Here is a 27089-nt window from a genome sequence, read left to right as displayed (position 1 = left end):
AATTTCAGCGAACTACGCTTTAAATTGCTTTTTTGTTACACAACTAGTACTTTGGCCAAAGATTTCAAGATTATCTATTTTACTTCGCGGATTCCTTTTGAATTAGGTTATTTTTTTATATCACAATTTGTTTTGTCTTTTTGTTCCAGTTTTAGAGTTTTAATAATATCTAAATGCCAACATTTACTTAACACCTAACTGTATCTGCAGTTTTTGAGCAATTTTATGAGCACTTTTACACATCTTTATCAGTACCAACACTTTCATGAGCAAATATAAATAAAACAAATGGTATGGATTAGCAGCTGAAGAATTTCAATTAGATAAGTTAATGTGAAAGGATCTCGGATATTTTAAAAGACTGATTGAAGATAATTGCTTAATAAAGATAGTAATAATATTTTGACGTTACATAGTATGACTCTCACTGTTATTCTTTGTCAGCCGTGCGTAATAAAATAAAAACTCAGTGTTAAGCGATCAAAAAGTCCTAGTTTTCCACAATGTTGATGTCGTTGGTCTTTAAGGCAAGAGGTGTGATTTTCCTTGTTTTCCAGTGGTGCCATTTATGGTCAACTTACGCCACACCCATACGCCACAACCATTCTCCAACTCAGTACCCCCTAAGGTAAAATTTGTAATGGGAACACGGAGGACTTTGTGACCCAGCAGATTTAACGTGCACCAATCACCATTTACTACGCGGGAAGTCTTCGGGCGGCTGGATTCGAGCTCCCGTTCTCACGGATGTGAGTTTAGCACCCTGTCAACCAGGCTACCCTGGCCCAAATCACCACGATATTTGTAGTGAAAGTGAAATGAAAGTGTAGTGCAGTGTAGTAAAGTGTAGTGTAGTGAAATTGTATAGCCAAGCTTTGGACTATATGGTAAAGGGTCCATAATGACCTAGGTACATGTCCAAAGCTTGGAGAAAAGTGAAAGTGAAATAAATGGGTCTTAAAATTTTTCCCTGCAACACTTAAAAACTTCACAAAGCTTATTATGTCTTTTATAGAAATTATTGATTAATTTTATTCATCATGTGATAAAAATAATTTAAATTAATATATTTAACTGTAAAATTTATAATCACTGTAATTGCTTTTACGTAGTGGAAATCTCCGGCTAGAAGCCGTAGAAGTTGACAGGGCAGTAAATGCAAAGGATTTCTTAAAACCTATACTTAAATGTCTTTTTATTTAAATATTTATCTTCCTTTTTACTTGGAAAATATTTCAGGTTTTATGAAAATAACCATTAAAATGTTCTTCTTAAGATTATAAATTGCAAAATAGTTTTCTTTAAAGTTTTAGCACGCAATGATTTGGCAAATTAAACGGACTAAATAATTAGTTTATATTTTTATTGATTTAATTAGTACCATACACGTGAACCTCGTATTAGTTTTTTTTTATTTATCTATAATTGGCTAAAAAACGAAAATGCAAGGGTCGTATGTTCTTGAAGAAATTTTTTTTCCTTCTTATGGATGTTCACATGACCTCCTTTCACATCTCTAATAAATCAGTGCTTTTAGTTTTTTCTTGAAATCTCTCTTCAATTCTTAGGTTCTGCTCCTCCGACAGTCGAGTTTTGCAATCACCAACAATTGCTATAGAATAAAATGCAACATCTAGAAAAATATATTTTTGATAAGTAATGATGGGGAACATTTTTTTTTTGTTTTCTGTTGAATTTGAGTTTTGACGGATCTTGAATGTTTTCACGTCTTGAACCTTTTAGAATCGGAGTCTAGCTATTCAACTACGGACTATCCACAACTCTGTTGAAAAGGTTAAAGAATTTATTATGCAAAATAGTTATTTTAGATGACTTATTTTACATGATAGTCTGACAGTGATAGCTAATTCCTTTGTTTCGGCGTCGATACAAATTATTATATTTTAATGAATTGTCTCCTCTTATCTATTTGTCAATGTCATTTTAATATCCTATTTCACTAGAGTCAGTAGGTTTCCTTATCATTTCAGACTGTTGATACCCGCTATCAACGTATAATATACTGCACATTTCATCCATTATCAGAAAAGATTATTCGATTCAGAGAGGGTGAATAAAATTGCCTCCTTTTTCACACACTTGTAAGGTAAATCATTTTCTTCTCTCCGTTTTCATTTATAGTTAAGTTTTAAGAAGGGAATTAAAGAACAATTTTAGCTCTTAATATTTTGGAAAAGTAATTTTTGATGTCATTTTTATATCTAAAATTGTTACAATTTATTTAACTTGCGTTACTTTACTCTTGTTTTCGGATGCTTAACACTGTCGTTGCCGATCACGCGATATTGCTAAACGAAAATTTTCCTTACAGTTTGTGTCGCAGATCGAGTAGTAGCTAATTACATGGTATCTTCCGAATAATTTTGCAAAATTAGGAATTTTGTTAACTAAATATTGTTACTTAAAATAAACATTTAGTAAAATTTAAAAAAGTAAATTACTAAGCGTTGCTAAAATAAGAAATTTAACTTTGATTTTATCTTTATAGATTTCTTTTCAATATAGATATAAAGGATAACTACCTGCACTCGTCTGACAATGAACTTGTTAAATTCTTTAAAGAAAATGTTAGTAAGTTTATTTTGATATGGCGTTTGCTTAAAATGAGGGGACTCGATTTTCGACTTCCAGTGGTGGCTGGTGTGCTCCCGTTTAGCACCGAACATAGTGCAAATGCTAAATATCCTCATTGGTAGAAGGATTATGAGTTAGAATCCCCTTGCCGTCGGGCTAATCTGGGTAGGGTTTCAAAGTTTTCCTCTCGGTGTAACGCAAATTCGGGTTAGTTACATCAAAAAGCTCTCCCGCGAATGCTAGTAAGCCCCAGTGCTTCCTAGTCTGATAAGTTCTGAAAAGAGTTCCTTTGTCTTCTTGGTCGTGTTCAAAATTACAAGGATACGGAGTCATAAACACATTTCTAATCATAAACACCGAATCGAGTCGGTTGTTCACCACCGGATACAAAATAAAAATAAAATATACGTTTTATCATGAAGAATGATTTTATTTCTTAATATTTAATTGAAATTGTTTTATAGTTATAAGCCGTTTTCACTATACTTCCTTTACCATTTTAAACAGTTCAAGAAGCACAGAGATAGAAACTGTTCCTACCTATTTTTCAAAATAATATAACATATCTGTACTTCCTATCATTTTCTGGTTAAAATCTTTGTAGTGGTAGCGATATGACAGATGATTTGACGATTGTAAGCAAGAATTATTTTAAATATACAAGCACTTATTATTTAAAAAAATATTGCTTAGACTTTTATGTATTTATTAAAATGATTTGTTTGCCTTGGTAGTCAAAGTGATTACAAACTAACTTTATTAAACTAAAATAAAAACATTAATGCGTACATTTTCACTTAAAAAAGAAAAGTAATAAAATTTCCCGCGACAATAGATTCAGAATATTATAGATCACTAACATTGCATTAATTACTTAACGAAGGCATATCGGTATGTGATTGACCACTTTGGAAAACCCTCAGGCCAAGCTCTCGGGCCAATCCGCCAAACTTTCTGTCGCGTGGGGGAAGCAGGTTCGAATCTCACCACCGCAACATTGGGTGTATCATTGTGTTGGGTTTCTTTAATTCGTAACTGAATTTAATGAAATTTCTACTTTTTCAACCTGGCAAGGAACAAAACGATTTGCAATGAGATTACAAGTCTGCATAAGTATTGCTTGTGTTTATTTATTCCCCCCTTTTTTTTTTAAAAAAAAAAGATAAATAAAGTCAAGCACTTACGCTTCATGATACTTGACTAACTAAAATATTATTTTTTTGTTCCTTGCTTCCCCTTCGTCGTCATCCATTCACCCTTCCCTCCTATTGGCCGTTGCTCTAATCCTCCCCCCCTGTGACGTCACCTTTCTCTATATTTACCCTGTTTTCTCTCATTTCTTTCTGTTGCACTGATGAAGGTTGCCCTTTGAGCATCCGAAACAGCTGTCTGCATTTATAAATATTTTTTGTGCTCTTAAATGTTGTTTACCTTAGTTTAACTAAAATATTGTTTCGAACTTCACGCCTTTCCAAGGTTTATAATTCATATTATTTTTTTTTTAAAAAAAGGGATAAAGTGGTACTACAGTTGCTTAACTTTTAATTTATTTTAAAAATTTTATTCAATTATTTCCTTTTTTTAAGCTTTGTGTTTGTTAGTTTGTGCCTGTAAGTGATCAGAAATTTGACTGACGACGAATTTAACTCGTACCATTTACGAAACAATTGAAACTTCTATTCTAATTAGTCATAGAATTTTCGTTTAAATTTGAGCACTCTTGCGAGTCGGAAAGTGGTTCAAAATTGATGATAATCTTTATTTTACGATAAAAAGGTGATTAAAACTTTAGTATTATGGGTGACTTATAATATCACTTAAAAATATAGCTCTAGTATTTTGTAACAAGTCAAAAAGTTCTCCAAATGTGAAGTACTGATAAATTTTTCTTGGCAATAAATCTTGCTTTTAGCTGTTAGGAAACGATTGAAATTTATATTTTCATAACTCACAGAACTTTATGTGAGATTTATCTACGAATTAGCTAGAATTCGTAAGTGGTGCAAATTTCGATTGATCATAAATTATATTTGAGGAGAAAACGATACAATTTTCTTATAGAGGTCAGAAAATTATTGATAATTTCATTGTCATCTAGCGCACTTTTTCAGTAGATATTTGTTGGAAAGTTGTAATTTGATTGCAGAATTCCATCAACACAGATAGGAATGGGAATTATAATAACGTTGTAATAATATATTAATCTGCACTTCATTTTCTTAAATAATCTTGTCCTACATTATTCTTTTGATTGCGTTTTCTTTGTTTTATCTCACCTATACATAAACTATAGTTTCAATCCGTTCAGTGTTTTACTTTCGTACGATATGTTTATTTACTTATATTCCCCACTTTTCAAAAAAAGAATACCGTTCTTGAAATTATTATTTTTTTATTGAGAAGCTTAACACACAGTGAGCAAAATAAAAAACGGACCTCTCTGAATAATTTTTGATCTAATGATAGGATTTTCACTTTTCTTAATGACCAATTCTCCAACCAATCCTTCAATCCTAACACTTTAGTTAGTTTTAAGCAATATATTAACCGAATGTTTTCGCCGTCTAGCTGTTACCTTCGAGGAAATTTTCGAGGACTTTGCTTTCAATTTTAACTATTTTTAAGAGATGTAAGCTATGTGGTTACAGTCCTTTATGCGTTGAATTTCAGTAATAATTTAAAATATGTCTGACTGCCATTAATTTATGTAACCCGTAAGTATGAGTTCATGATATTTCAGTACAGTAGGCAGCAGGAGTATTAAAACTATTTCCATCTCTGGCGTGAGATAAGATAGAAAACTCATTCCATGGTCTACTACGTGCTGTGCTACTTCCTTACGCACCTCTCGAGAATCGTATAATGTATATGTGTTACGGTTAAAGTTATATATCCGGTTTTTATTAATACTAACTGGTCAAAATTAATAAAATCGCTTTTTTTCCTCAAAGGGAGAAATAAACAGAGGAGATTTCCGTATCGTAATCTGTAGCAGAATAATCGCCAAGGCTTGCTAACTTCCGGGCAGCGGCCTGCTAGAAACTAAAAGAAAACATCACAGAAAGGGACCAACTCGAATGGTTTAACTCGTAGTCACCCCCGGGTAAACATTTACATGTTCTTCTTCTTCTTTTTTTTTTTTAATTTTTCTAATTTAAAATCAATTTGGCACCTTGGCGATTGTAGTTGGCGCGGAAGATCACGATACGGAAATATCCCACATAAAAACGCGAAAGAATGATAGACCAAACTTCATTGGTTATTATTCATAATAACCTGTTAATGTGATAAATTCGCTTAAATTATTCACCTTAACCGGCTTATTTTGTTATTATTAATAGTAACCGGTTAGTATTAATAATAACCCACTATTCACATTGACTGTAACATACATATGCTATTGCTCGAAAAAGGGAAGCTCCGCCATCAATAATTGGCATGATCGTGTGCTGCGCCATAAAACCGTTTATGTTTAAAATTTTCTACAACCATTTTGGAAAGGATAAAAAGAAATCTATGTCGTAAATAAGTTTTTTTTTCTATAAAAATACCCTGCAATACATTGTGAAATACTCTAGTAACCCTATCATTGAACATGAATATCCTTATTTCAAAAAAATAAATTTTAAAAATGAAATATCTGATTTTCCACCATTTATTAATTGTCATTTTACCTTTTAATCATAAATATTTCACCATTGTTTTTTTTAATATTTTAAGAAAATTCCAGTGAGAAAACGAGAGTCTTTTTCGGTTAAATTCCGCTTTTAACTTCGATGAGTCCTATCACCCCGCATCAGTGAAGCACACCTAAGAGAAGCGAAATGTGGGAGTGATTAGATGAGCCATACCTAATTCGATTTCAATTTACTTTCATTTGATTTGATAATTTAGACTTTTCCCTTTGCACCGACCCCTGCTCCATCCGCTAAATTTAATGTTGTAGCTATCCTGAAAAAGTAGATGGGACGGGAATTTTGTCAATTTTATGTATGTATAGGCTTTTGGTTGATCGGTTAGTATGCACATATCTTCTCTCAATGCATTGTAGGAAATGAAAAAGTTTTATACATACGGAAGTGTTTAATATATGGTTAATTCGTTTTGGTACAACAGGCAGAGAAATGGCATCCGATCAGAAGGAAAAAGTTCTTCCAGAGTACCAGAGCACGCCCGCTGGATTTCGCATAGCAAAAATGTTCTCAATCGACGCTTTCAAGTCAGCGCTCACCTATGAACCTCGACCCGATGACTTCTTCATTGTGACTTATCCGAAATGCGGGACCACCTGGGCTCAGAACATTGTGGGCTGCATCTACAGGGAAGGAAAGCCTTTTGCTTCTGCTTTGGAGTTTCTGAGCAATTCTCCGTTTCTGGAGATGGCGGGAGCGGAAGCTGTGAAGACCATGAAAAGACCAGGGGCCATCAAGTTACACTTACCATTTAGGGTGACACCATGGTCTCCTCATGCAAAGTACCTTGTTGTGGCCAGAAATCCTAAAGTAAGTGTAAAATAGTAAGATACTTTATAAAATACGTTTTTATTTAGAGACGGTTAGTATTTTTGTAACAGTTATTTTGTATCTGTTATTCTTTTGACTCAGAATTTTTTATTAAGCACATTTTTTCATACTTATTGTTATTATTTTGTATTAGTTTAGATCAAGATAAGTGAAAAATATTATATTTAGCATTTTAATAATTTATGGTAATGAAATACAACATGAGAAACAGGTGTATTTTTCTGCGTTAAAGGTAAAATCTTCCAAACAATGATTCTTCAAATTCGCACTTATTTGCAGTTATTTAGATTTAAGTGAAACAGTTTTGCATCATTGAAGTTCTTTCAATTTACAAATTCAATTATTGATAAATTTTTGAACATAAATAAAAAAAAAAGACATTTTTAAACAATCTTTTTTGGATTTAATATTTTAGTCCAAGTATAATTTCGATAACCTAACAATTTTTTAGTAACTATTAAACTGTTTTTTGTAATTAAAAAATACCAAAATATATTTTTATTTATAATTAGAGCGTTAGAAAAAAATATATAAAAGGGACAATGGTGTCCTATCTGCGTCAAAAGGCTTACAGAATTGTATCGAATATGAAAATAACATGTTACTTTTAAAAGTTCGTTTTACAATACCAACTATATCTTATCAAAATTTTTATTCTTTCGGCATTTTATCAAAATAATAAAAAGTGCTTATCTTTCAAAATGATAAAGAGTTCTATCTTCATTTCCTTCTTGGCCGTTTTTTAAAGTTAAGAAATCTGTGTTCACTAAAATTGCTAACAAATATAATTATCTTTAAGTCAGTTTTCATTATCATCATATATTTTGAGGTGTTATAATCTGTAACAGGCTAGTACCACTTTACCAATAAAAGCGTTTTAAGATGCTTACGGAGAATTGAAAGCGTTTTATTCAATGAGAAATATATAAGGCGAATCAGTCATATTAATCAGGGACTCCATCATTTGAATAGTAAACAATGAGGCAAATTTTATTTCTAATTATCCGAAAACAAATCTTAAGCCTCGGTTGGTGTTCTTTGTCATTTTATATATTGTGGATAATCTGGTGGTGTGTGTTCTGATCTATAGCCCCGACTGATTTCGATAGCAAATTTTTTTAGCATTTCTAAAAATATTTGATCTTGTCTAATTCGACTGTGGGGATTTCAAACCAGAAAATAATTTTGCTCCTAAGGCTACACGTTCTTATAAAATGTCAATTTTAGCCTATTTTTTGTCGAAATGTACAAGAAAACGTTAAATATAACAGGGAGTCGTGTAGATGTTGCAACAAACTTCTAAGTGAGTTAAGACACATCACGAGGATTTAAATTGCATAGGAGTCTATAACAGGTAATAGCGTCGTACGTGACTAGGTGCGCTTCCTGATTATGACCTGTTTAGAAGCACACGAAGAAACAGTTCATAGTAGGGGAAGCACAATGTGTCTGACTTTTGCGGGAATGGGTTCCTATTAAAATATTAAATCTGATGATGTGCCCTAACTCCAGTAGAAGTTTGTAGAACTCCAGTGGAAGACATTTGCACAATCCCTTGTCATATATAAAAACTAACTCGTACATCTAGACTTTTTTTCTTCTAATGGCAGGCACTGAATTTGAATCTTCGCCTATGAAGGTGCCGGAATTGTTACTCATTTAGCGTTATCCAGTGGGCACCTGTGAACCAAAGTCACGGAGGCGAGCAACATTGCCCACGCCAAGCTGCCACAAACCCGTTTACAGGGTGGGCCACATTCACACATCACACACGCACAACAGAGGACAGCACAGAGAGAGAGAGAGAGAAACATCCATGCCCAGAGCGGGATTCGAACCAGCAGCCAATGGCTTCGCAGTCCGGCGTGCTAATCACTCGGCCACCTGGCTGGCCGTACATCTAAACTAAAAATAGATTAAAAATGTCATTTAAAAAATTGTAGCTTGAAGTGAGAAACCGTTGACGTGAAATCAATGACGTGAAAATATCCAAGAAGATCCGTTAAAAAAATCTCACACCTACAGAAAAGAAATGTTCTCATTTGTTATAATTTGTTTGTCCCACAATGGAAATACTTCTGTGGGTAGAATTTTCATGCACTGGGCGAGGTTAAGGATCCTGGAGCAATGTTGCATTGTAAAGGTTTCGAATGATATGGTACCACGCTGGTACTACTTTTTGGAACAATATGGCTCCTCTTCTTGAATGATACCGTGAAAAGATACATAAATATTTAACAATTTTCTTTTATGCAAAGGTTCGAAATTTAATGGCTTCAAAATAGCTGAGGAAATAATATCGCATGAAGCCACAATAGTTACATAACTTACCTCAGAGTAAATGAACTCAAGATAATTTCTTACTAGCGAGAAGAACAGAGCCTCACACTAGGTGGCTGTCTAATGTAGCATTGTCACGATGTTTTCGAAACAGAAATAATAAGGCTGATTGAACTAAGAATGTGCCACTCAACAGATTTATCAAGGCTTTAAAAAGTCTCAAACAGAACCTGTATAGTAACTAGATTGAGGATAAAAATCTTCAAAGAGAGACGCCAAAATGTAACTGATATACACCGGATAGTTTGTTTTAGCGTCAATGACCAAGAAATATATTTATGACACTGAGAAGTACTGTAACATCAGCTATAATTCTTGAACTTACTCTACGACTTGATTCTTAAGATGATGATAATCATCTCGCAGCATTTGCTTCTAGACATTTTCAGAGATTTTTCAAGCTGAAGATGTCTCTTCTTCCGAACTAACTTTAAAACAGGTACTGCTACTATAACCACATTTCTGGTGACAAGTTGGAAAATGGTGGTGACAACATTGAAAAGCAGTAGTATGAAACTCTTTTGGACTCTCTCCAAGAACGGCAGAATTTCCGTAGATTGAGAAAATACTTTTGTCTAGTGTTATCAAAAAAGATTAAAGACTTTAATTAATTAGAATTATAAGAATTTTATCTATCTCTACAATGCTTCATATAGATGTGTAAAAAGTCAAACATAATAATGCTTATATTCTCAAGTTCTAAAACAGTTTGATAAAATTTCTACTCGTTTAAAAAATTTCGGAATTTCGGATATTGTTCACTACTACAAGAAAAACTATTTCGCACTAACCTCAAATGTCCGAGCGTATACTTTCGTATCAGTTGTAAGTAAATAGTTTCAATAATCAACACATTTGTACCCAGCGTTTTTTAAAAAAATAGTCCTGTTTTTCAAATTAAGTTTTTAAGAAAAGTCAGAATTAATTATTCGTTAAGTCAGAAGAAAAGTCAGAAGGAATTATTCGTTATTGGATGCATATTAATGATAATAATACGTATTTATTTTTGGATCTCAAATCATACTGTAAAAGAAAGAAATATCATCATAACAATACCAAATATCTCCTCCGTTTTTTCATACAGGTATATTCCACATACTAAGCATTTCTTGAGATCGGACACTGATTGATAAAAGCCCCATTAGGTTGGACACTGATGTGAACCATATTTCTAACAATCGTACTTCGCACGTTTTTCTAAAATTTGAATATACTTTACTCCTTCTTTGTATTGAACAAACAAGACTTAACTTGATTTTAATTTTATAGGATTGTTGTGTTTCGTTCTATCACCACACAAAGAACATCATAGGATATAAATTTTCGAATGGAAAATTCGAAGACTATTTTGATTTGTTCATGGAAGGAAAGGTGGATTACGGGGACTATTTTGATTTTCTTCAGGAATGGTATGATCACAGAAATGATGAGAATGTCTTGTTCCTCACTTATGAGCAGATGAAGAAAGACACGAGGCAGTGTGTTTTAAAGATAGCAGAGTTTATGGGCCAGAAATACAAAGTAAGTATATTTTTATACTCTGTTGCAAGTTAAGAAAAACCATTATCCTCATGGAGAGAGCCTGTTTGCTTCTATGTGCACGCCAAATGGATGCTAAGCTCCTAGCGCGAGCATATTTAACCCACTGGCGGTTAAGGAAATGGGCAAAATTGGGAGAATGTTTCTCCCCTACACACAGTTCCCCTATCAGTTAACATGGGAAAACCGGTTTTGCTATGCAGAGAAGACTGCAGGTTAAAATGCGACTTTTTACGTGCAGAACCGTCAGTGGGTTAAACACCTCCAACTCTTGAAACAAATTTGCACAGCCTTCATTTTGCTTGCTTTCTAAAATCACGTGAAATGCGAAAAATGAAAGTTATTGTTTTCTAAATAAGAATTAGTAAAAATGATATCTTATAATCGTAATAAATATATGTCTTTCTGTTTGCATTAAAGAAACTGATGAAATAATGATGAATATTGTTTCTTGCAGACTGTTTCCTTCTTCAGCGAAACAAAAGTTTAAAAAAATTATTTATCTCGAATTTGATTTGTTAAGGTCATATCAGCACAAGACGCGCCATTTTTAGTGATCCAATCTAATCCAATGCTCTTGCAGCATTATATAGTTGTTAGTATTTCACGAACGAATGTTTTTCTTATTTATCGAAATATGTCGCCAAGTCTAGGATTCCAATAAGACAACGAAACTATAATACTATTTTAATAATTTTATGATTATATATAGTAAACAATAGCACGAATAAAATTTCTATACGGCGAGTTTAACTTTTAAATGTTTTGAAAGCATATTTATATAATTTGATAACTAAATAAAACAGAACTATATGCAGTCGCGGATAAATACTTAAATCCTATATCGCAATTTTCTTTCTTTAATTTGCAACACAGTATAATCTCTATATTGAAGGTCTTAGTGGAAGAAAATTATTAAAGTAAGGTGAATTTATAAACACCAGTATTAAAGAACATATTCTTTCTTATTCAAAACCGTCTTATTGTTATGTTTTTGCGATCTCTAATTAAAGACTGAGAAGTAAAAAGGTATTTTTAAACTATTTTTAAGGCTATGTTGGAACATAACGAAACCATGTTGAATGATGTGATCAAATACAGCAGCTTTGATTTCATGAAGCAAAATCTAAACCAACAGGTGGCAGAGCTGGCAGCTCTCCCACGTGAGTTTGTTCTAAACCATCCTGACATTCCTCAGGGATTGAAGGAACTTTTAGGTGGAGAGGACAAATTTTTCGATCCAAGTCCAAACAGCACCACTTTTGTCCGAAAAGGTATGAAAATGTTATATTTTATCGAAGTTAAACCGTTTATTGGTAAACAAAGGTGCGTTAAAATTGTTTTTCGAAGTAACTTGATCATAAAAATTAAAATAAACACACACAGATTGAGAGTCTTGTACTTAAAGCAAAGATACAATTTTAAACTACATTTCTTTTATAACTGCCGTTGAACAACATATCCAATTTTGAGTTTCGACTACCAATGTTCAAGTAGGTAGCCTTGTGATTCTGACAATCCAGAAGACAAGGGAATCAAGTATATGGTGAAATTCGCCTTCGTGTAAGACTTTTAGATGGAACTAACCCGCAAATGCGTAACATAGAGAGGATAACCAGGAAAACCTCTCCTGACGGAAAGGGGACTCTAACCTATGATCAGTCAACCGCTGAGGATATTTTAAGTCAACACTGTAATCGGTGCACTGCAATTCGTATCGATCAGCCATCACTAGGATTCGAACTTGGGACACCTTATTGGTAAGCGAACACTCTATCCCCTAAACCACCTACTTTGTACTATTTTGAGCTTTAAGTTATTTCGCACTAACTAGCTGAAAAGCATTGCCTGGTTCTCAAAAAGGACAAAAATTTTATACATTTAAAAAATAAAGTTTATAAGAAAACGAAAACATAAACAATAATTTCCTGTGTCGAAACCATTAGCATTATGTTTAAAACTCATTCGCTTAGGAGAATAAAAATATACTATAGTTTAAGTGCCTTCGTACACACGAGGCAAAGTTATACAGTTTGTTGTTCTACTTAAAACCATCTGGATTTTATGCATAACTGCACGCAAAGGAAACCAATGAGAGTCAAACACATGTATTAAAAAGTCTAGTCTTCTAAATACATACAAAGTTATTCTCTTTCTGCTTGATTTGAACAAGGAAGAAACATCAAATAAAAATAAAAGAAGGAAATGTCTCTCCTGAATAAATTCACTTCAGATTACAGTCAAAACATCAGCCATATTTTTAAATGACTTTGAATAAGTGACGTTACATACCATTTACCGATCCCAGAATGACGGTAGCATAAATATTATGTCAAATTTCAATGATGACAGTCTTCAATTATACCACAAACTGAAACTGCTTCTTTTTTGTATACACAGCCTTTCTGAAGATAGCACCTCACGTTTTTTTGGAGTTTGAGGTCATGGTAAACCTTTCATGATATGCATCCTATTATCCAAAAGCCGCCACTTTAAATATTTTGCAACATAAATGAAGACATTCCCTTGCTGATAAATCTAATTAAATCTAGATGAGTTTCTAGCATATGTTTGCAAATCGGTTGTTTTTGTCTGGCATGAGAGAAAAGCCACGTTAAGTTTACTAACAATCCCACATCATTTATGTGTCTCCACATTGCTGTCCATTGGAGAAGATTTTCTCATCTACTCTTTCGTCTAATATATCCTGAAAGAAATTGGCGATATTAAAAAATTAGTAAAAGTGCTTCTTGAAAGTTATTCAGAAGCAAAGGGGAGTAGAAAAATAAAAGAATTAAGATGACTCAAAGAATTTTGTGCGCTGTTATAATTATATGAGAAAAGGATTTCCTCTTCAGTATACAGCAAAGTGGAGGCTTAATAATTATGTGGGAGGGCTTTATGTCAAAGCTTTCATCTTTTACTGTAGTAAACGTAAACTAGCGTTTCTCGCAGACTGTCTGGAGGTTGCTGATGATAAAAAAATTCCAGAAATCCCGTAAGTAAGAATCCAGAGAGTAAAAGAAAAAATGCAATGCCAACTCGAATTTTCCAACTAGACAATGTCTCCATTTAAGTCGAAAATTTTTTACAGAGATAGTTTTCGGATAGTAAGGGACATGTCATGCTTATTCTTATTTTCTTACATAATAAGCTTATATTTAATTAATATATAATAAGCTTATATTTATTGAATTAAAAAAATGGTGTGGATGAAGTTGAGAAAAATTATATCATTTCTATTGTTTATATCAACTTTTGAAATATTTATGTACCACATGACACATAAATATTTCAAATATTGGTATAAAACACCACTAAATGTTGTAATAACTTGTGGTTGGGCTTTTAAAGTTTAAGTAAATAAAAATAAATTCTGAAAAATTTCAACTTTTTCTATCCGCATCTTTTTTTGTTGTTGTAGGAAACTGAGCAGTAGGTCTTAGGCCTAGCTTATCCTGGGCCTAACTTATATTAGGCCTACTTATCTTAAATCCTAGAATATCGATTACAACCTACTCGTAAAAGCATATTTTATTAACTATGGTGTGTGCATGCATTATGAATTCAAACAATACTTGATATTATTTACAATTATTAAATCTTTAATAGGAATTGTTGGAGATTGGAGAAATCATTTTACGCCCGAACAGAACAAAAGAATGGAACAAAAATTCTGGGAACGAACAAAAGGAACAGATATTCCAGAACTTTGGAAGGATATATTTGAAAAACCATAAAATTTCAATAAAATATTTGTTTTTTTCCAAAAACCATACATTTGTTTGCTAGTTTTTTGTCTTCTCATATTGTTTTAAAATAAAAACGAATGGTGACAAAAATAAACAAAGATTTAACCAATCTGTACTATGGAAGAGAAATTTTACGAGTTACTATCCTTATCTAAGCTACGTCCAAGTATTTCACGTTGAACAAATTTGTGTAGAATTTTCCCACCAACTCTTAACTTTTTTACTGAATGATAAAGAGAATACTGGGTGTCCATTTTCTGCTCATTATTTTCTCCAGTCTTGAAAGTAAGACGGAAACGAGAAAAAGTGTAGAATGCCATATTTCATTTGTCGCAGGTTAGAGAAGAGTGATTAATTGCTTTTAATCATAAACTGTTAAAAAAAAGTCTTGGTAGTCGTGGGTATTGTACTTTTCATGAAAACAAGATAAAATCAAATGATTTTTTTACCAGTTTTTACTCTTTTCCGTTTTCATATATATGAACTTTCTGACCTGACTTTCACTGTAGGGAACTTTCACGAATGTAAAGAAATTCCAATTCAATTGAATTATTATATTAATAATAATAAACATTGTAAAATTGGTTATAAAATGTAATCAACGTAAAAAAAAACTGTTGCAGCATGTTCAATTCGTCAAATTCTGTCAATAGTAATTTAAAGTTCATTAAAATGTGAGTTCAGACAAACCAGAAAGGTTCAAATGCAGAAACTTTTCTTTCAAAATACCAAAATGCAAACAAATCAGATAGCAAGATTACTCATGATTAACCAGCTGGGAAAGTAATCCAACTATAATTTATTCGTGTTATGATAATTTGATCAATATTTTAAGCTCCGTGGTTTTTTCTTGGTTTATCCGAACTTATAACCAAAGGAGAAGAAACATAATTTGTTAAGAATTGTTTTTCTTGCCGTATAGCCTCCTTTTAAGAAGAAATTTTGGAAATTCTTCTGTCTGAGATGCCAGATTACTTAGCTCCCCTTCCCTTTATAATCCAAGACTTCAGCGTCCAGTATATTACTCTTAGGAAATCCTGGATTCCCTTTTTTCCATGCTCTGATGCTTCAAAAAATTTTCATGACTAATGTATAGCCATCGACTTATCACGCTTTTCTGAATATTTTACACGCATATTCAAACTATTATTGCATCGACAAATAGCTATGCATTTGTCGCTGAAATAATTCTAAAAATATTATCCTTTCTATGTATAAATAAAAAAACAGATCCACCCTGAATAACATTTGATCTAATGATTAGACTTCACGTTCTAGGACTCAATTGTTCAAGGTAGTGATCACAAATATACTAATTAGTTAATGCAGACTATATATTAAATTGTGAAATCAGACACTAAAACGTACTTTTTCTGAATAAACGTGCCCTTTTTTGAATGATTTGGAATTCTAGCTCCCAAAATATAGGGGTAACCGCAATCTGGGAAATAGGGTCGGAATAGTTTGGTCAAGAGAACAATGCAAAGTTTGGACCACTTAATGTTAATTTTATTTTTTGCGTATTTCACTATATTCCGAGAACGCTTTAAGCAAATTGAAAAATTTTTGCTCGCAAATATAAAATTTGTTTATCCAAAAGCAAACCCATACCAAAAATAAATTTCAGTAAATAATTGTTATTTTATTTAATGAAAATAGAAAAAATTTAAATTGTAAGGTATACATATTTTTGAATCATTTTAAAGAACGTAATTTTACGTGGCGAAATGTAAAATTTGAGCTAAATCGGTTGAATAGTTCCTGAGAAATTGAATTTTAAAATAGTCGTATATTTAAAATTCAATTTCTAAGGAACTACTCAGCTGGTTTAGCTCAAATTTTGTATTTCGCCATGTAAAATGACATACTTTAAAAGGGTGTAAAAAATTGTATACCTGGATTTAATTTTTTCGGTCATTATTAAATAAAATAATAAAAAATAAGAAATATTTGGTAAAATTTATTTTTTGCACGCAATTATTTTTGGATAAACGAATTTCGCAGTTGCGTGCGAAAATGCGAAAGTGCGACTTACGTGCGAAGTTGCGTGCGTTTTTCATCCCGCTTAAAAAGTTCTCGAGATATGATGAAATACGCAAAAAGTAGTGTTAATATAAAGGGGTCAAAACTTTAGTTTGCTCTGCTATGGGAACCACATTCCTTAGATTACGACTATCCCCTGTAGGTTTGGTGGTCAGAAATCTGAATCAATCGAAAATGGGGTATGCTTATTCAGAAAAAGAACGTTTTGTCTGATTTCGTCACTTAAAATATCGTCTGCTTTCATTAATTAGCATATTTGTGATCACCCGCTCGAACGATTAAGATTGAGTGACGAAAGTTATTCAGGGCGATCCGTTTTCTCTTTTTTTCTTTTGCGAATTGTATTTTTCAGTTTTCTTTATAACTATTTAAAGAATATTGATATTTTGAGAAGCAGCTAATCGAGTTATGATCTTTATCAATCGGATAATCTCTTTTCTGTCATCTTATTTCTTTTACGCTTAGTATCAAACAGTCAGCACTTTCGATGAGAAAATAAAAATAAATAACGATAATTTCATTTTTTTAAACGATTATTTCTTCTAAAATTGGCAACAAGTAATATCTTATCGATGAAATTGCAATTGACAGCAGCTGATTTTTTTTTCTTTACATGCCAAACGAACGTATAATGTTCACGACTGCTTATCTTTCTGAGAGAGAACAATTTAAATCAGAGAACTGTCACTTTCAGAAATGTATTGAAGGAAATAGGTAAGATTGACAGCTTTTTTCCGAATTTATTTTAAGCAGAAAACGGTATAAAAATGGGTAATAAGTTTCGATTTGAGCTCCAATGGGATACATAATCGTTGATTCGAAGTTGTTACATGTTAATATTATTTTAAAATCAACGATGTGAAGATATATGAAATTTACACTGTTATATTCTGTGTGTTTTATTCTAATTATTTTTTCAATTGGGTACTTGCACTCTAAGAGGAAGAAGACAACCGATGCAAACCCATGTGATCTATGACGTCAGCTCCAGCTGATCTTTAACAGAAAAATGGCTTATTAAAGTTGAGCTAAGTTTCTCTACATAACTTAGAATATTAATTAACGTTGAGTCAATTAAATACAGAGCCGTATAGCACATCGAATTTGTTGAAATATTATTTTTTCTCGTCTGCTTCTTCTACTTAACTTAGATTTATTATTTGTTTATATATTTTATTGCAACTGTGATAAAAGTTTTTTTTTTTTGTGTACCAGTCAACTTCGATGCGTAATAACTTTGTTTATGTTCTATATGGCTTCCTGCCTGCCTTTGTGTTAAGTTTTTTGTGTAAAATCATTTTTCAAGTAAATTCATTCAAGTTTTTTGTATCTGGTGAGTTAACGAAATGAGTAGGTGTGGAAGCAAATAAAAAGGAACTGCGAAATCGTTTCCGAGGATTGCGCGATAGCGAGCAGTGGGTTGTTAGTCCCTAGCATTTATAAGAATTTTTTTTTTAATAGGAATGTAAAATATTTTATGATCTTTTCTGTTACAGTCAGAAAGATTCATTTTTACAGTAACCTGTTACAGTCTGAAGGAATATTCAATCTTTTTATGATATTTTTGTTACATTTAAAAAGAGTCATTGTTACAGTCATCTATTATAGTTTGGAGGAAAATTCAATTTCTTTATGATCTTTTCTCTTGCAGTCAAAAAAAGTCATTGTTACACTCATCTGTTACAGTTTAGAGGACTATTCAATTTTATACAATATTTTCTGTTACAGTCAAAAAGTAATCACGAAAGTGAAAAAGAAAATTCTACCAGAATATCAAAAAACGTCATGTGGATTTTCGATTCCAAAACAGTTCTCTTTGGAGGCTTTCAATTCAGCACTCTCCTACGAGCCACGACCGGACGATCTTTTTATCACAACTTACCCAAAATGTGGTGCAACTTGGGTGCAAAACATCGTGGCCTGCATTCATCAAGAAGGTTCACCTTTTTCTTCAGCCCTGGAATTTTTTAACAATGCGCCTTTTCTGGAAATGTCAGGAGCTGAAGCGGCAAGGATAATGAAGCGACCCGGAGCCATCAAGACACATTTGCCTATCGACGTGATCCCATGGTCTTCGCAGGCAAAGTATATTTACGTTGCCAGAAACCCTAAAGTAAGTTCGTTTTATTATGTTTATGCAAGTGTTGTAAAGTATTTCTATAATCTTTACAAACAAACACCATCATTTTGCGATTAATAACACGTGTTGGAAATCTCCGGTATTTTCTAATCAGCCTAAATACTTTTTAGGCTAATTGCAGAGATACCATCACATTAAATATAAAAAAAAATAGTTAGAAAAATCCTCGAAATTATCCGAGTGGTTCGTATCGCTGACTGTAAATAATACCGACGGTTAGCTTTTTATTATGAACAAACCTCGAAATGCTTTTTTAAGAAAATGAACACAGCAAAAAATGTCAATGTTCAACTAAATTTAAAAACTAATTGAGGAATTTCTTACTAACTTTTTTTTAACGTTAAGCATAATCATTACGGCGATTTACTAAACCAAGACTCATACATTAAAAGACTACCACTAGAAAATATTTATCCGCTGTCCGGAGCAATTTGGCATTTCTGCAAATGCCATACGCCATGACCATCTGTCTGCAGGGTATTCCAGGATTATTGGGATAAGATTTAAGAGCTGGTAAGAGCATCACAAGGATTCAGAGTTGTATAACAACCCATGCTTGGAAACGTCTTCGTTCGCTTCTAAGTGTTATTGTTCACAAGAGCGCTGGTAGAAGCAGACCTGCATTGCCGCAGTCATTTAAGTTGCCATCTACCTGCCAAGTGGTGGGCAATCTTCCTGCAGCTCGTGCATTCCCCTCTGTCAATCCTTTCATCATGTGCATACCTGTCAGTTTGGTGTTCGTAAAACGTTACATATTCATCTACGGACGATGGCAGCTCAAATGACTGCGGCAATGCAGGTCTGATTCCTCCAGTGCTCTTGTGAACAATAACACATTCCGACTAAGGGTTGTCATACAATTCTGAATCCTTGTGATGTCCCCTACTTCCTCTTAAATTTTGACCCAATAATCCTGGAACATCCTATATAACGGGTATATTACAGATGGCATGTTACATTAAATATGTGACATATCATCTGATCTATTTACATTCAGAAAACTAAATGATAAAGTGATTTTTAAAAACCTAAATCCCTACAACTTCAACTTACAACCAGTATTATAAATATAAAAGTAAAATTTTTTTTGACTCTTAAAGTAAAAATGATTAATTTAAAAAAAATTGTACTAAGTGACTAATAAATTTTAAAGCAATGCCTTTTAACTCATTGATGCTCAAGTCAACCTTCTTTCAAGTGCTATTCTTTTTTTCTCCATCTTTTATAGTGTTATATCAAGTGAAAATCTTGCAGCGATCCCCAACAAATTTATTTAAAGTACATTTGTATTTTTGTCGATCATATGGGTTACTTAGAAATAAAACTAGCAAAAATGAGAATTTTTTTTAGACGTATTAAATCTGACTGTAATATGGAAATATATCTCAAATTCATCTGGTAATTTCCAGCTGAGATATTACCATAGATTGATATTGAATAGCCTTTAAAACTCTTATAATATTGAAAAATTTTATCGGAAAGAAAATTGTCATTAGAACAATGACTCTAAATAAGTTCACTACGGATTTTAATTATTTTGATATCAACTCGACTTAATTTTTGTTGTAACTATTCACGTTAAATTTGTTGCAAACTATCCAAGTAATAATTTTTTTAGCATAAGCTATTCTCATTAAGGAAGATATAATTTACACAAGATCTAAATTTTGTAATACAAATTATCGATTTTTTTGCTATTTTTTAGGATTGTTGTGTTTCGTTTTATCATCACACAAAAAACTTCACCGGCTATAAGTTCAAAAATGGCAGCTTCGATGATTATTTTGAACTGTTCATGAAAGGAGAAGTGGACTACGGAGACTATTTCGACAGTTTGATATCCTGGTATGAGCGCAGAAATGACCCAAATGTTTTGTTCATCACATATGAGCAACTGAAAGAAGATATAAAGAGAAATGTTTTGAAAATTGCAAATTTTATGGGATCTGAATATAAGGTAAAATTTTATATGATGAAATGATCTAATTTTCACGAACCACAATTTTAATATTTCGAGGGACTATCCTTAAATATGCTAATTAATTAGATCAAATGATGTTTAAAATTATGAAATCAAGTACAAAAATTTAATTTCTTTGAATAACTATACTTCTTTTCTGATTGATTTTTATTCTTGACCCTTAAAAATATAAGGAGGAAAATAGTTTGGTCAAGAGAGCATTAGAAGTTTGAACCCCAGCCACTTAATTTCTACTTTTGCATATATCACCATTCCAAAATGGTCGTATTTCTTCATAGATTAAATTGGCGTGAAAGTGTGCATATCTTACAATTCCAATCTTTGATCATTATTACACTAAACAATATGAAATAATTGTAAAAAATATTTTTAATGAATTTTTTTAATTAACTAGTTTTGTCATTATGTCAAAAATGCTCAGTTCCGAAGGTATTTCGATATATGGAAGATGCGCAATAAAATTTACTGAGCTCAAGCTTTCGGTCCCACAGTGGAATAATCATGAGACACGATTCCAAGAAAATTATTAACCCAATAGAGATCCCAGAACCGAATGAAGAACCAGAAAATTATTTACTCTATAGAGATCTCTGGCATCGCTGTCAGAGATAAGTGGGGATCACTTTGATCAACCTGTGATGGGACCGAGAGTGTGCACTATGGGTTTTCGAAAAATTCTTGCACCATAAAGTGCTCGACTACGCGTGCACGTCGTTGGGTTATCAGAGCACTTTACTGGTATGAACTTGTTTTTCATTGTTTGGCCTAGGTTCCTCAGTTCCAGCGGTTGGATACATGAACACTGAGATGCAAGTGGTCATTCTTGACTATGCTATTCTCCCAATTTTATGGCAATCTTTCGGAAAATTTTTCTCTAGCAGGAAAAAGGCTAATTTTTCTTCTAGCAGGATAATTGTTCTTTTCACACAACAAGACTTGTGCAGCCATGATTTGACAAAATGGGTGTTCAGACACCGGCCTGGCCCTTTTCTAAAGCCCCAGTCTAAATACCACAGAACACCTTTCTGGCCAATTAAAACTCAAATTATGTAGTTAGCCAAATTTGCACTCATCATTGCCAGCATACACTTAAACTGTGATAGAAATCTCGAAGTCAATTCCTATAGCCACCAATCAAAAACTGGTGGGAAATATCTAAGGACGTGTGCAAGCTGCCATCGATGTAAATGGGGAACCAACATCACATAAAATTATATTTCATGTCTGTATTACTGGATGTCCAGATACTTTTGGCCCCCATACTGTTCACTGTTAGATATTTCTCTCTAAAATTACAGTAAAATAACCGGCAGCAGTTTGTCCATCCAATCATTTACAACCGTTGAATTTGAAACCGTTTACGAATAGAATACTAAAAAAAATGAATACAGAACTATATTTTTTTAAACCATTTACATCTAGCATAGTTTCAAAACCGTAAAAAAGGAATCTAACTGGACATTGGAGCTAGGTTTTTCGTTAGGCAATAGATACAAGAGTGGTTGTGTTGAGCTGTGCATTATCAAATAAATCGTGGAATGTGGTTTAAATAGTTTATCTCGTTGTTTCATTTATCGTAAAAGATAAGATGTGCTAGATTTTTTGCGTTAAGCAGTGGTGCTGTCATGCATGCGTGGATGAGAGTATCATATTCTTCTAGTACAAGTCACAAATTGGGGAGTGCAAGACACCGGGCACTCTGCATGGGTTGTTGAATGTAATGGATGAAAAACACTGTAATGCAGAGAGTTAAACCCCCTTTCTGTCTCTCACGAGATTGATAGATGAGCCAACTCGGCTATAATATGTACCCAGTTGCAAGGAACTAAGTTGTTTTATTGGGTGGGCCTATAGTTACTGTGATTAAATTCTGGTTGTTTAACCATATTAGATAAAAGTAGTTAATACACGGTTTTCCTCACATTTAACAACTTCAATACCGACTTATTTATGGTTATTTGAATGCTTTGTTTTAATATGGTAAAATAACGATTAAATAAATTATTATTTGGCCATTTTACCCAAAAAATTCGTAACAGTTTATAACTTAACTTACAACCTTTGTGATCATATATACTATCTATAAGTTTCATAGAGAGAAGTATATCTATTCTTTGTATTTAATTTACAGGAAATGCTTGAGAAGAATGAAACTATGTTGAAAGATGTCATCAAGCACAGCAGTTTTGAATTTATGAAAGAAACACTGAATCATCAAATTGCTGAGTTAGCCCGTCAGACACGGAAATCAGATCAGGATCGCACTGATTTATCAGTTGGATTAAAGAAACTGTTGGAATCGGAGGAGAGCTTCTTTGACACAGATCCTAACAGTATAAGTTATGTAAGAAAAGGTAAGAATTTTTCATGAAAAAAAAGTTTCATTTTCCTTAGAAAAAAAAATGAAATGAATTTTTTACCAAGGTTCCCGGAAGTCTTAGAAAAAAAATGAATAGTGATAACAGAAATGAAACGAGCCTCGATCTACGTAACGGAATATATTTGAGGTCACCACTTTATGTTATTTTGTGAAGAAATTACATCCTTATAGCAGTTAATATTTGCGAGGATTCTAAATCTTAAAGTGAAACCTTTAAAAAAAATCCCTGCTAGCATTAACGTGAGTATACTATAATTACTAAAAGCATCCAAGATTCTCAGAAACCCCGTTTTTTATTTTATTTATTTATTTATTTAAAGATTGACATCAGAATTCATTCGAGATTAGTACACGATTGCGGCCGATAAGTTCTGCAAATCTATAAGCGATCAAAAAAAATCACTAGATTGTGGTAAAATTTGACTACGATAATGATCTCCAGCAATAGGCCTTTTTCCAAATGACAATGACTGAAAACAGTTAATTTTTTTTTATGGGCTGAACTCTTAAACGCGTGTTCTGTTCAATCTAATGTAAATTCTCCATGAAAGGCAACATACACGGAAGAGCATTATGACCACCCTCCATCTATAATAATGGGCTCGCGCAGGTTTTCATGTTTTCTCGCCCAGGAACAATGTTTTCATGGGGCACCTTAAAACCCATAATCCTCATAGAACAATCCCTGACATCTGTAAGCTACTTGAACATAGTTGCAGACCAGTTTCACCCATTCAAGGCAAACAGTTTTTCCTGCGGGGGATGGTGCTTACCAACAGGATAGTGCACCATGTCATAAGGGTCGAATCGTCATGGATTGGTTCGAGGAACATTCCAGTGACTTTCAAGTCATGTTTTGGCCCCCAAATTCACCCGATCTTAATCCAATAGAGCATTTGTGGTCCTACTTGGAAAACCAAATTCGTGCTGCCACGCTACCCCCCCCCCCCGCAATGTGAGGCAATTGCAGGACCAGTTGGTGAGCACTTGGTACCAGATACCTCAGACTACCTATCAGCACCTTGTGGAATCAATGCCACGGCGGGTGCTAGCAGTTTTGAGGGCGAAAGGTGGTCCTACATGTTATTAGCCGGATGGTCATAATGTAATGGCTCTTCGGTGTATAATAATTAGTAAAAATAAATTAATTTTGCTTTATTATCTATATCGGTATTTGCCTTTCAGTTTTGTGTATGACTTCGTAGTATTGATTAATGCCGATTTTTTTATTGTTAAATTATTTACCTAGTATGAAAAATGGATATTTAAATAGTAACTTATAACGGGATTGGTTCTTTTTGCAGGAATTGTTGGTGATTGGAAGAACCATTTCTCACCGGAGCAAGACAAAACATTGGAAAAGAAATTCATGGAGAGAACAAAAGGAACAGATATTCAATATCTCTGGCAAGACATCTTTAAAACATCAAGCACAGAATAATTGAGTGTAACCTTCACCTAGTGTCCCCATGGGCCTTAAATCTGCTAGTGTTAGTAAATTTACGCTAAAGCTAACAGGGAATTATTAAGACAAAACTTTAACAGTGGTAGACCATAAATTTTATCCAGGTGTATTTCACATGAAAATGGGCAGATAGTTGCAGTCACGAGTGAATTAAATTGTCAAAATTCGTCGTCTTATTGTTACTACTTTTTGAAATTAAGACCCACGGGAACCATTTTATAAACGGAACTATTTGTCAAAATATTGATAACTGAAGTTAGTTGCAGTAATGTTGTTACATAAAATCAAAGTGATGTTTGTGGATTGTTTTTTTTTTAAACATTATTTATCCTTTTGGAAATTATTATAATTGTTTTTATAACTATTAATACTAAATAAATTTTTTAATTTATATAAAAAGTGACGTTTCTAAATCTTTTGCTTCATTTTGGATCTTTATTGTTATTTAACAGTGAGTTTTTTTTCCACAGAAATTCTACAAAACATAATTGAGGATTAAAATACATATTGCTGACTGAATGCTGCGCTTTATTACAGCTGGATAGACGTCTTTAAGTATTTTTTTTTTACTTTAGCCCAAGGTGCTTTAGCTATCTTTGTTAGGATATTTTATAAGTTTCTGACTTGAATTTTGATATTCTTGCGGAGGGGAATGAACGCCAGATTTTTATTCAAAAACACTCCTGAGTATTTTAACTTTGTGTTATTGTTCACATTAACGCTGGAAACTCTGTCTAGCACATGGTTTTCTGGATACTATGTTGTTTTCTCCAGGCGGTGAGGTGAGGTATAAACGTCAGATATGGATCCAAAAACATTCCTGAGTCTTTTAGTTTTGTAGCATTTTTCACGTTACGCTGGAAACTCCGTTTAGCTCACGATATTCTGAATTCTCTGTTGTTTTCTCCAGATCGGGAGGTGGAGTATAAACTCCAGATTTGGATTCAAAAACGTTCCTGAGTATCTTAGTTTTGTAGTATTGTTCACATTAACACGGGGAACGCTGTCTAGCACACGGTTTTCTGGATACTCTCATTGTTGTTTCCTCAAGGTGGTAAGGTGGGTTATAAATGTCAGATCACTAAGACACTCCTGAATCTTTTAGCGTTATATTTATCTGTATATATATGGGTCCTTAGCCGGACACCGATCAATTTCCTCGCCTTCCTTATCAATATATATATATATATATATATATATATATATATATATATATATATATATATATATATATATATATATATATATATATATATATATATATATATATATATATATATATATATACAGTGGTGGCCAAAAGTGTGGACATTCTTTGAAAGTTTCATGTTTTTCAAATTTGTGTGCTTGTAGAATATATCAATTTTCACTTAAATACAAACGTTTATATATCAAATTGAAGGTAATTTAATGTAAATTTTAATAATAAATACAGTATTACAATATCTATATTACAAAAAAAGTTATGCAACCAATAGTAAGATCTATCTTAGATTTGCATTTTTTTAAAGTGATACTTACACAATCAATTCTTAGTAGGATAACGCTTATTTTTTAAGACAGCTTCACAGCCTCTTTTCATAGAGTGAACGAGTGTTTGAAGTTCATCTTTCGTAATCACATGGTTCAATAAGAATCAATTATAGCTTCAATAAGTTGTCTTTTATTGGATGGACGTTTTTTTCGTACAAGAATTTTCAAACGTCGCCTCAAATTTTCTATTGGATTGAGATCAGGGCTGTTTCCTGGCCATAGTAATATATCTATGCCCTTATTTTGAAACCATGCTTTGCATGCTTTTGCTGTGTGGCATGGAGCTGAATCCTGCTGAAAAATAAATGATGCGTTGTTGGGGAAGAGATCCCTGATGGAAGGTATCAATTTTGGTTTCAGGACAGTTTTGATGAAAACTCGTTCACTCGATGAAAAGACGCTGTGATGCTGTCTTAAAAAATAAGAGTTATCCTACTAAGTATTGATTGTGTAAGTATCACTTTAAAACAATGCAATTGCATAACTTTTTTTGTAATACAGATATTGTAATACTGTATTTATTACTAAATTCTACATTAAATTACCTTCAAATTGATATGTAAACGTTCGTATTTAAGTGAAAATTAATATATAAAATTAATAATGAAAAACATGAAACTTTCAAAGAATGTCCACACTTTTGGCCACCACTGTATGTATGTATGTATGGTTGATAAAATTTTGTTACGCTTCGGTCTCTCCAATTTTTTTTTTCTTCGGTGCACTTCACACTACTGCATTGATATGTTTTACTTTGGCTGTATTAAAACCATATTAGAAAGCACTATTTTTACAGAT

General features: G+C 32.8%; 2 protein-coding genes across 5 annotated transcripts; both read left to right on the top strand.

Annotated features, from left to right (window-relative positions):
- Positions 1-1938: 1938 nt before the first annotated feature.
- On the top strand, positions 1939-14773 carry LOC107448992 (sulfotransferase 1C2). 4 transcript variants are annotated; one of them, XM_016064380.4, is made up of 5 exons: positions 1939-2107; positions 6712-7097; positions 10728-10979; positions 12049-12271; positions 14610-14773. In XM_016064380.4, exons 2-5 carry the CDS (start codon positions 6720-6722, stop codon positions 14735-14737), a joined length of 981 nt encoding a protein of 326 aa, XP_015919866.1. In that variant the 5' UTR covers positions 1939-2107; positions 6712-6719; the 3' UTR covers positions 14738-14773. The 4 variants fall into 4 exon arrangements, with proteins under 4 accessions (XP_015919866.1, XP_071033351.1, XP_087013108.1 ...); XM_071177250.2 differs by having other exon boundaries at positions 2104-2197; XM_087156982.1 differs by lacking the exon at positions 1939-2107 and adding an exon at positions 3939-4071.
- A 2566-nt stretch (positions 14774-17339) lies between these two features.
- On the top strand, positions 17340-25157 carry LOC107446039 (sulfotransferase 1E1). Its single transcript, XM_087156979.1, has 5 exons — positions 17340-17506; positions 18521-18905; positions 20638-20889; positions 23045-23267; positions 24598-25157. The coding sequence occupies exons 1-5, from the start codon at positions 17406-17408 to the stop codon at positions 24732-24734; spliced, it is 1098 nt and encodes a 365-aa protein (XP_087013105.1). The 5' UTR covers positions 17340-17405; the 3' UTR covers positions 24735-25157.
- Positions 25158-27089: the final 1932 nt, after the last annotated feature.

Source organism: Parasteatoda tepidariorum, chromosome 2 (assembly GCF_982258835.1).
Source record: "Parasteatoda tepidariorum strain Cologne lab strain chromosome 2, Ptep-v5.0, whole genome shotgun sequence".
NCBI lineage: Eukaryota > Metazoa > Arthropoda > Arachnida > Araneae > Theridiidae > Parasteatoda > Parasteatoda tepidariorum.
The sequence above is the reverse complement of the archived record's forward strand: the minus strand, read 5'-3'. Positions and strand labels throughout refer to the sequence as shown.

What these genes read in the sequence shown, in the direction of transcription:
- LOC107448992 (XM_016064380.4), top strand. Translation starts at nt 6,720, where the DNA reads ATGGCATCCGATCAGAAGGAAAAAGTTCTTCCAGAGTACCAGAGCACG. An exon ending in TTGTGGCCAGAAATCCTAAA is followed by an intron (nt 7,098 to 10,727) that starts GTAAGTGTAAAA and finishes TTAATTTTATAG; the next exon opens with GATTGTTGTGTTTCGTTCTA. An exon ending in TTATGGGCCAGAAATACAAA is followed by an intron (nt 10,980 to 12,048) that starts GTAAGTATATTT and finishes ACTATTTTTAAG; the next exon opens with GCTATGTTGGAACATAACGA.
- LOC107446039 (XM_087156979.1), top strand. Translation starts at nt 17,406, where the DNA reads ATGCCAAACGAACGTATAATGTTCACGACTGCTTATCTTTCTGAGAGA. An exon ending in AAATGTATTGAAGGAAATAG is followed by an intron (nt 17,507 to 18,520) that starts GTAAGATTGACA and finishes TTTCTGTTACAG; the next exon opens with TCAAAAAGTAATCACGAAAG. An exon ending in TATAAGTTATGTAAGAAAAG is followed by an intron (nt 23,268 to 24,597) that starts GTAAGAATTTTT and finishes TTCTTTTTGCAG; the next exon opens with GAATTGTTGGTGATTGGAAG.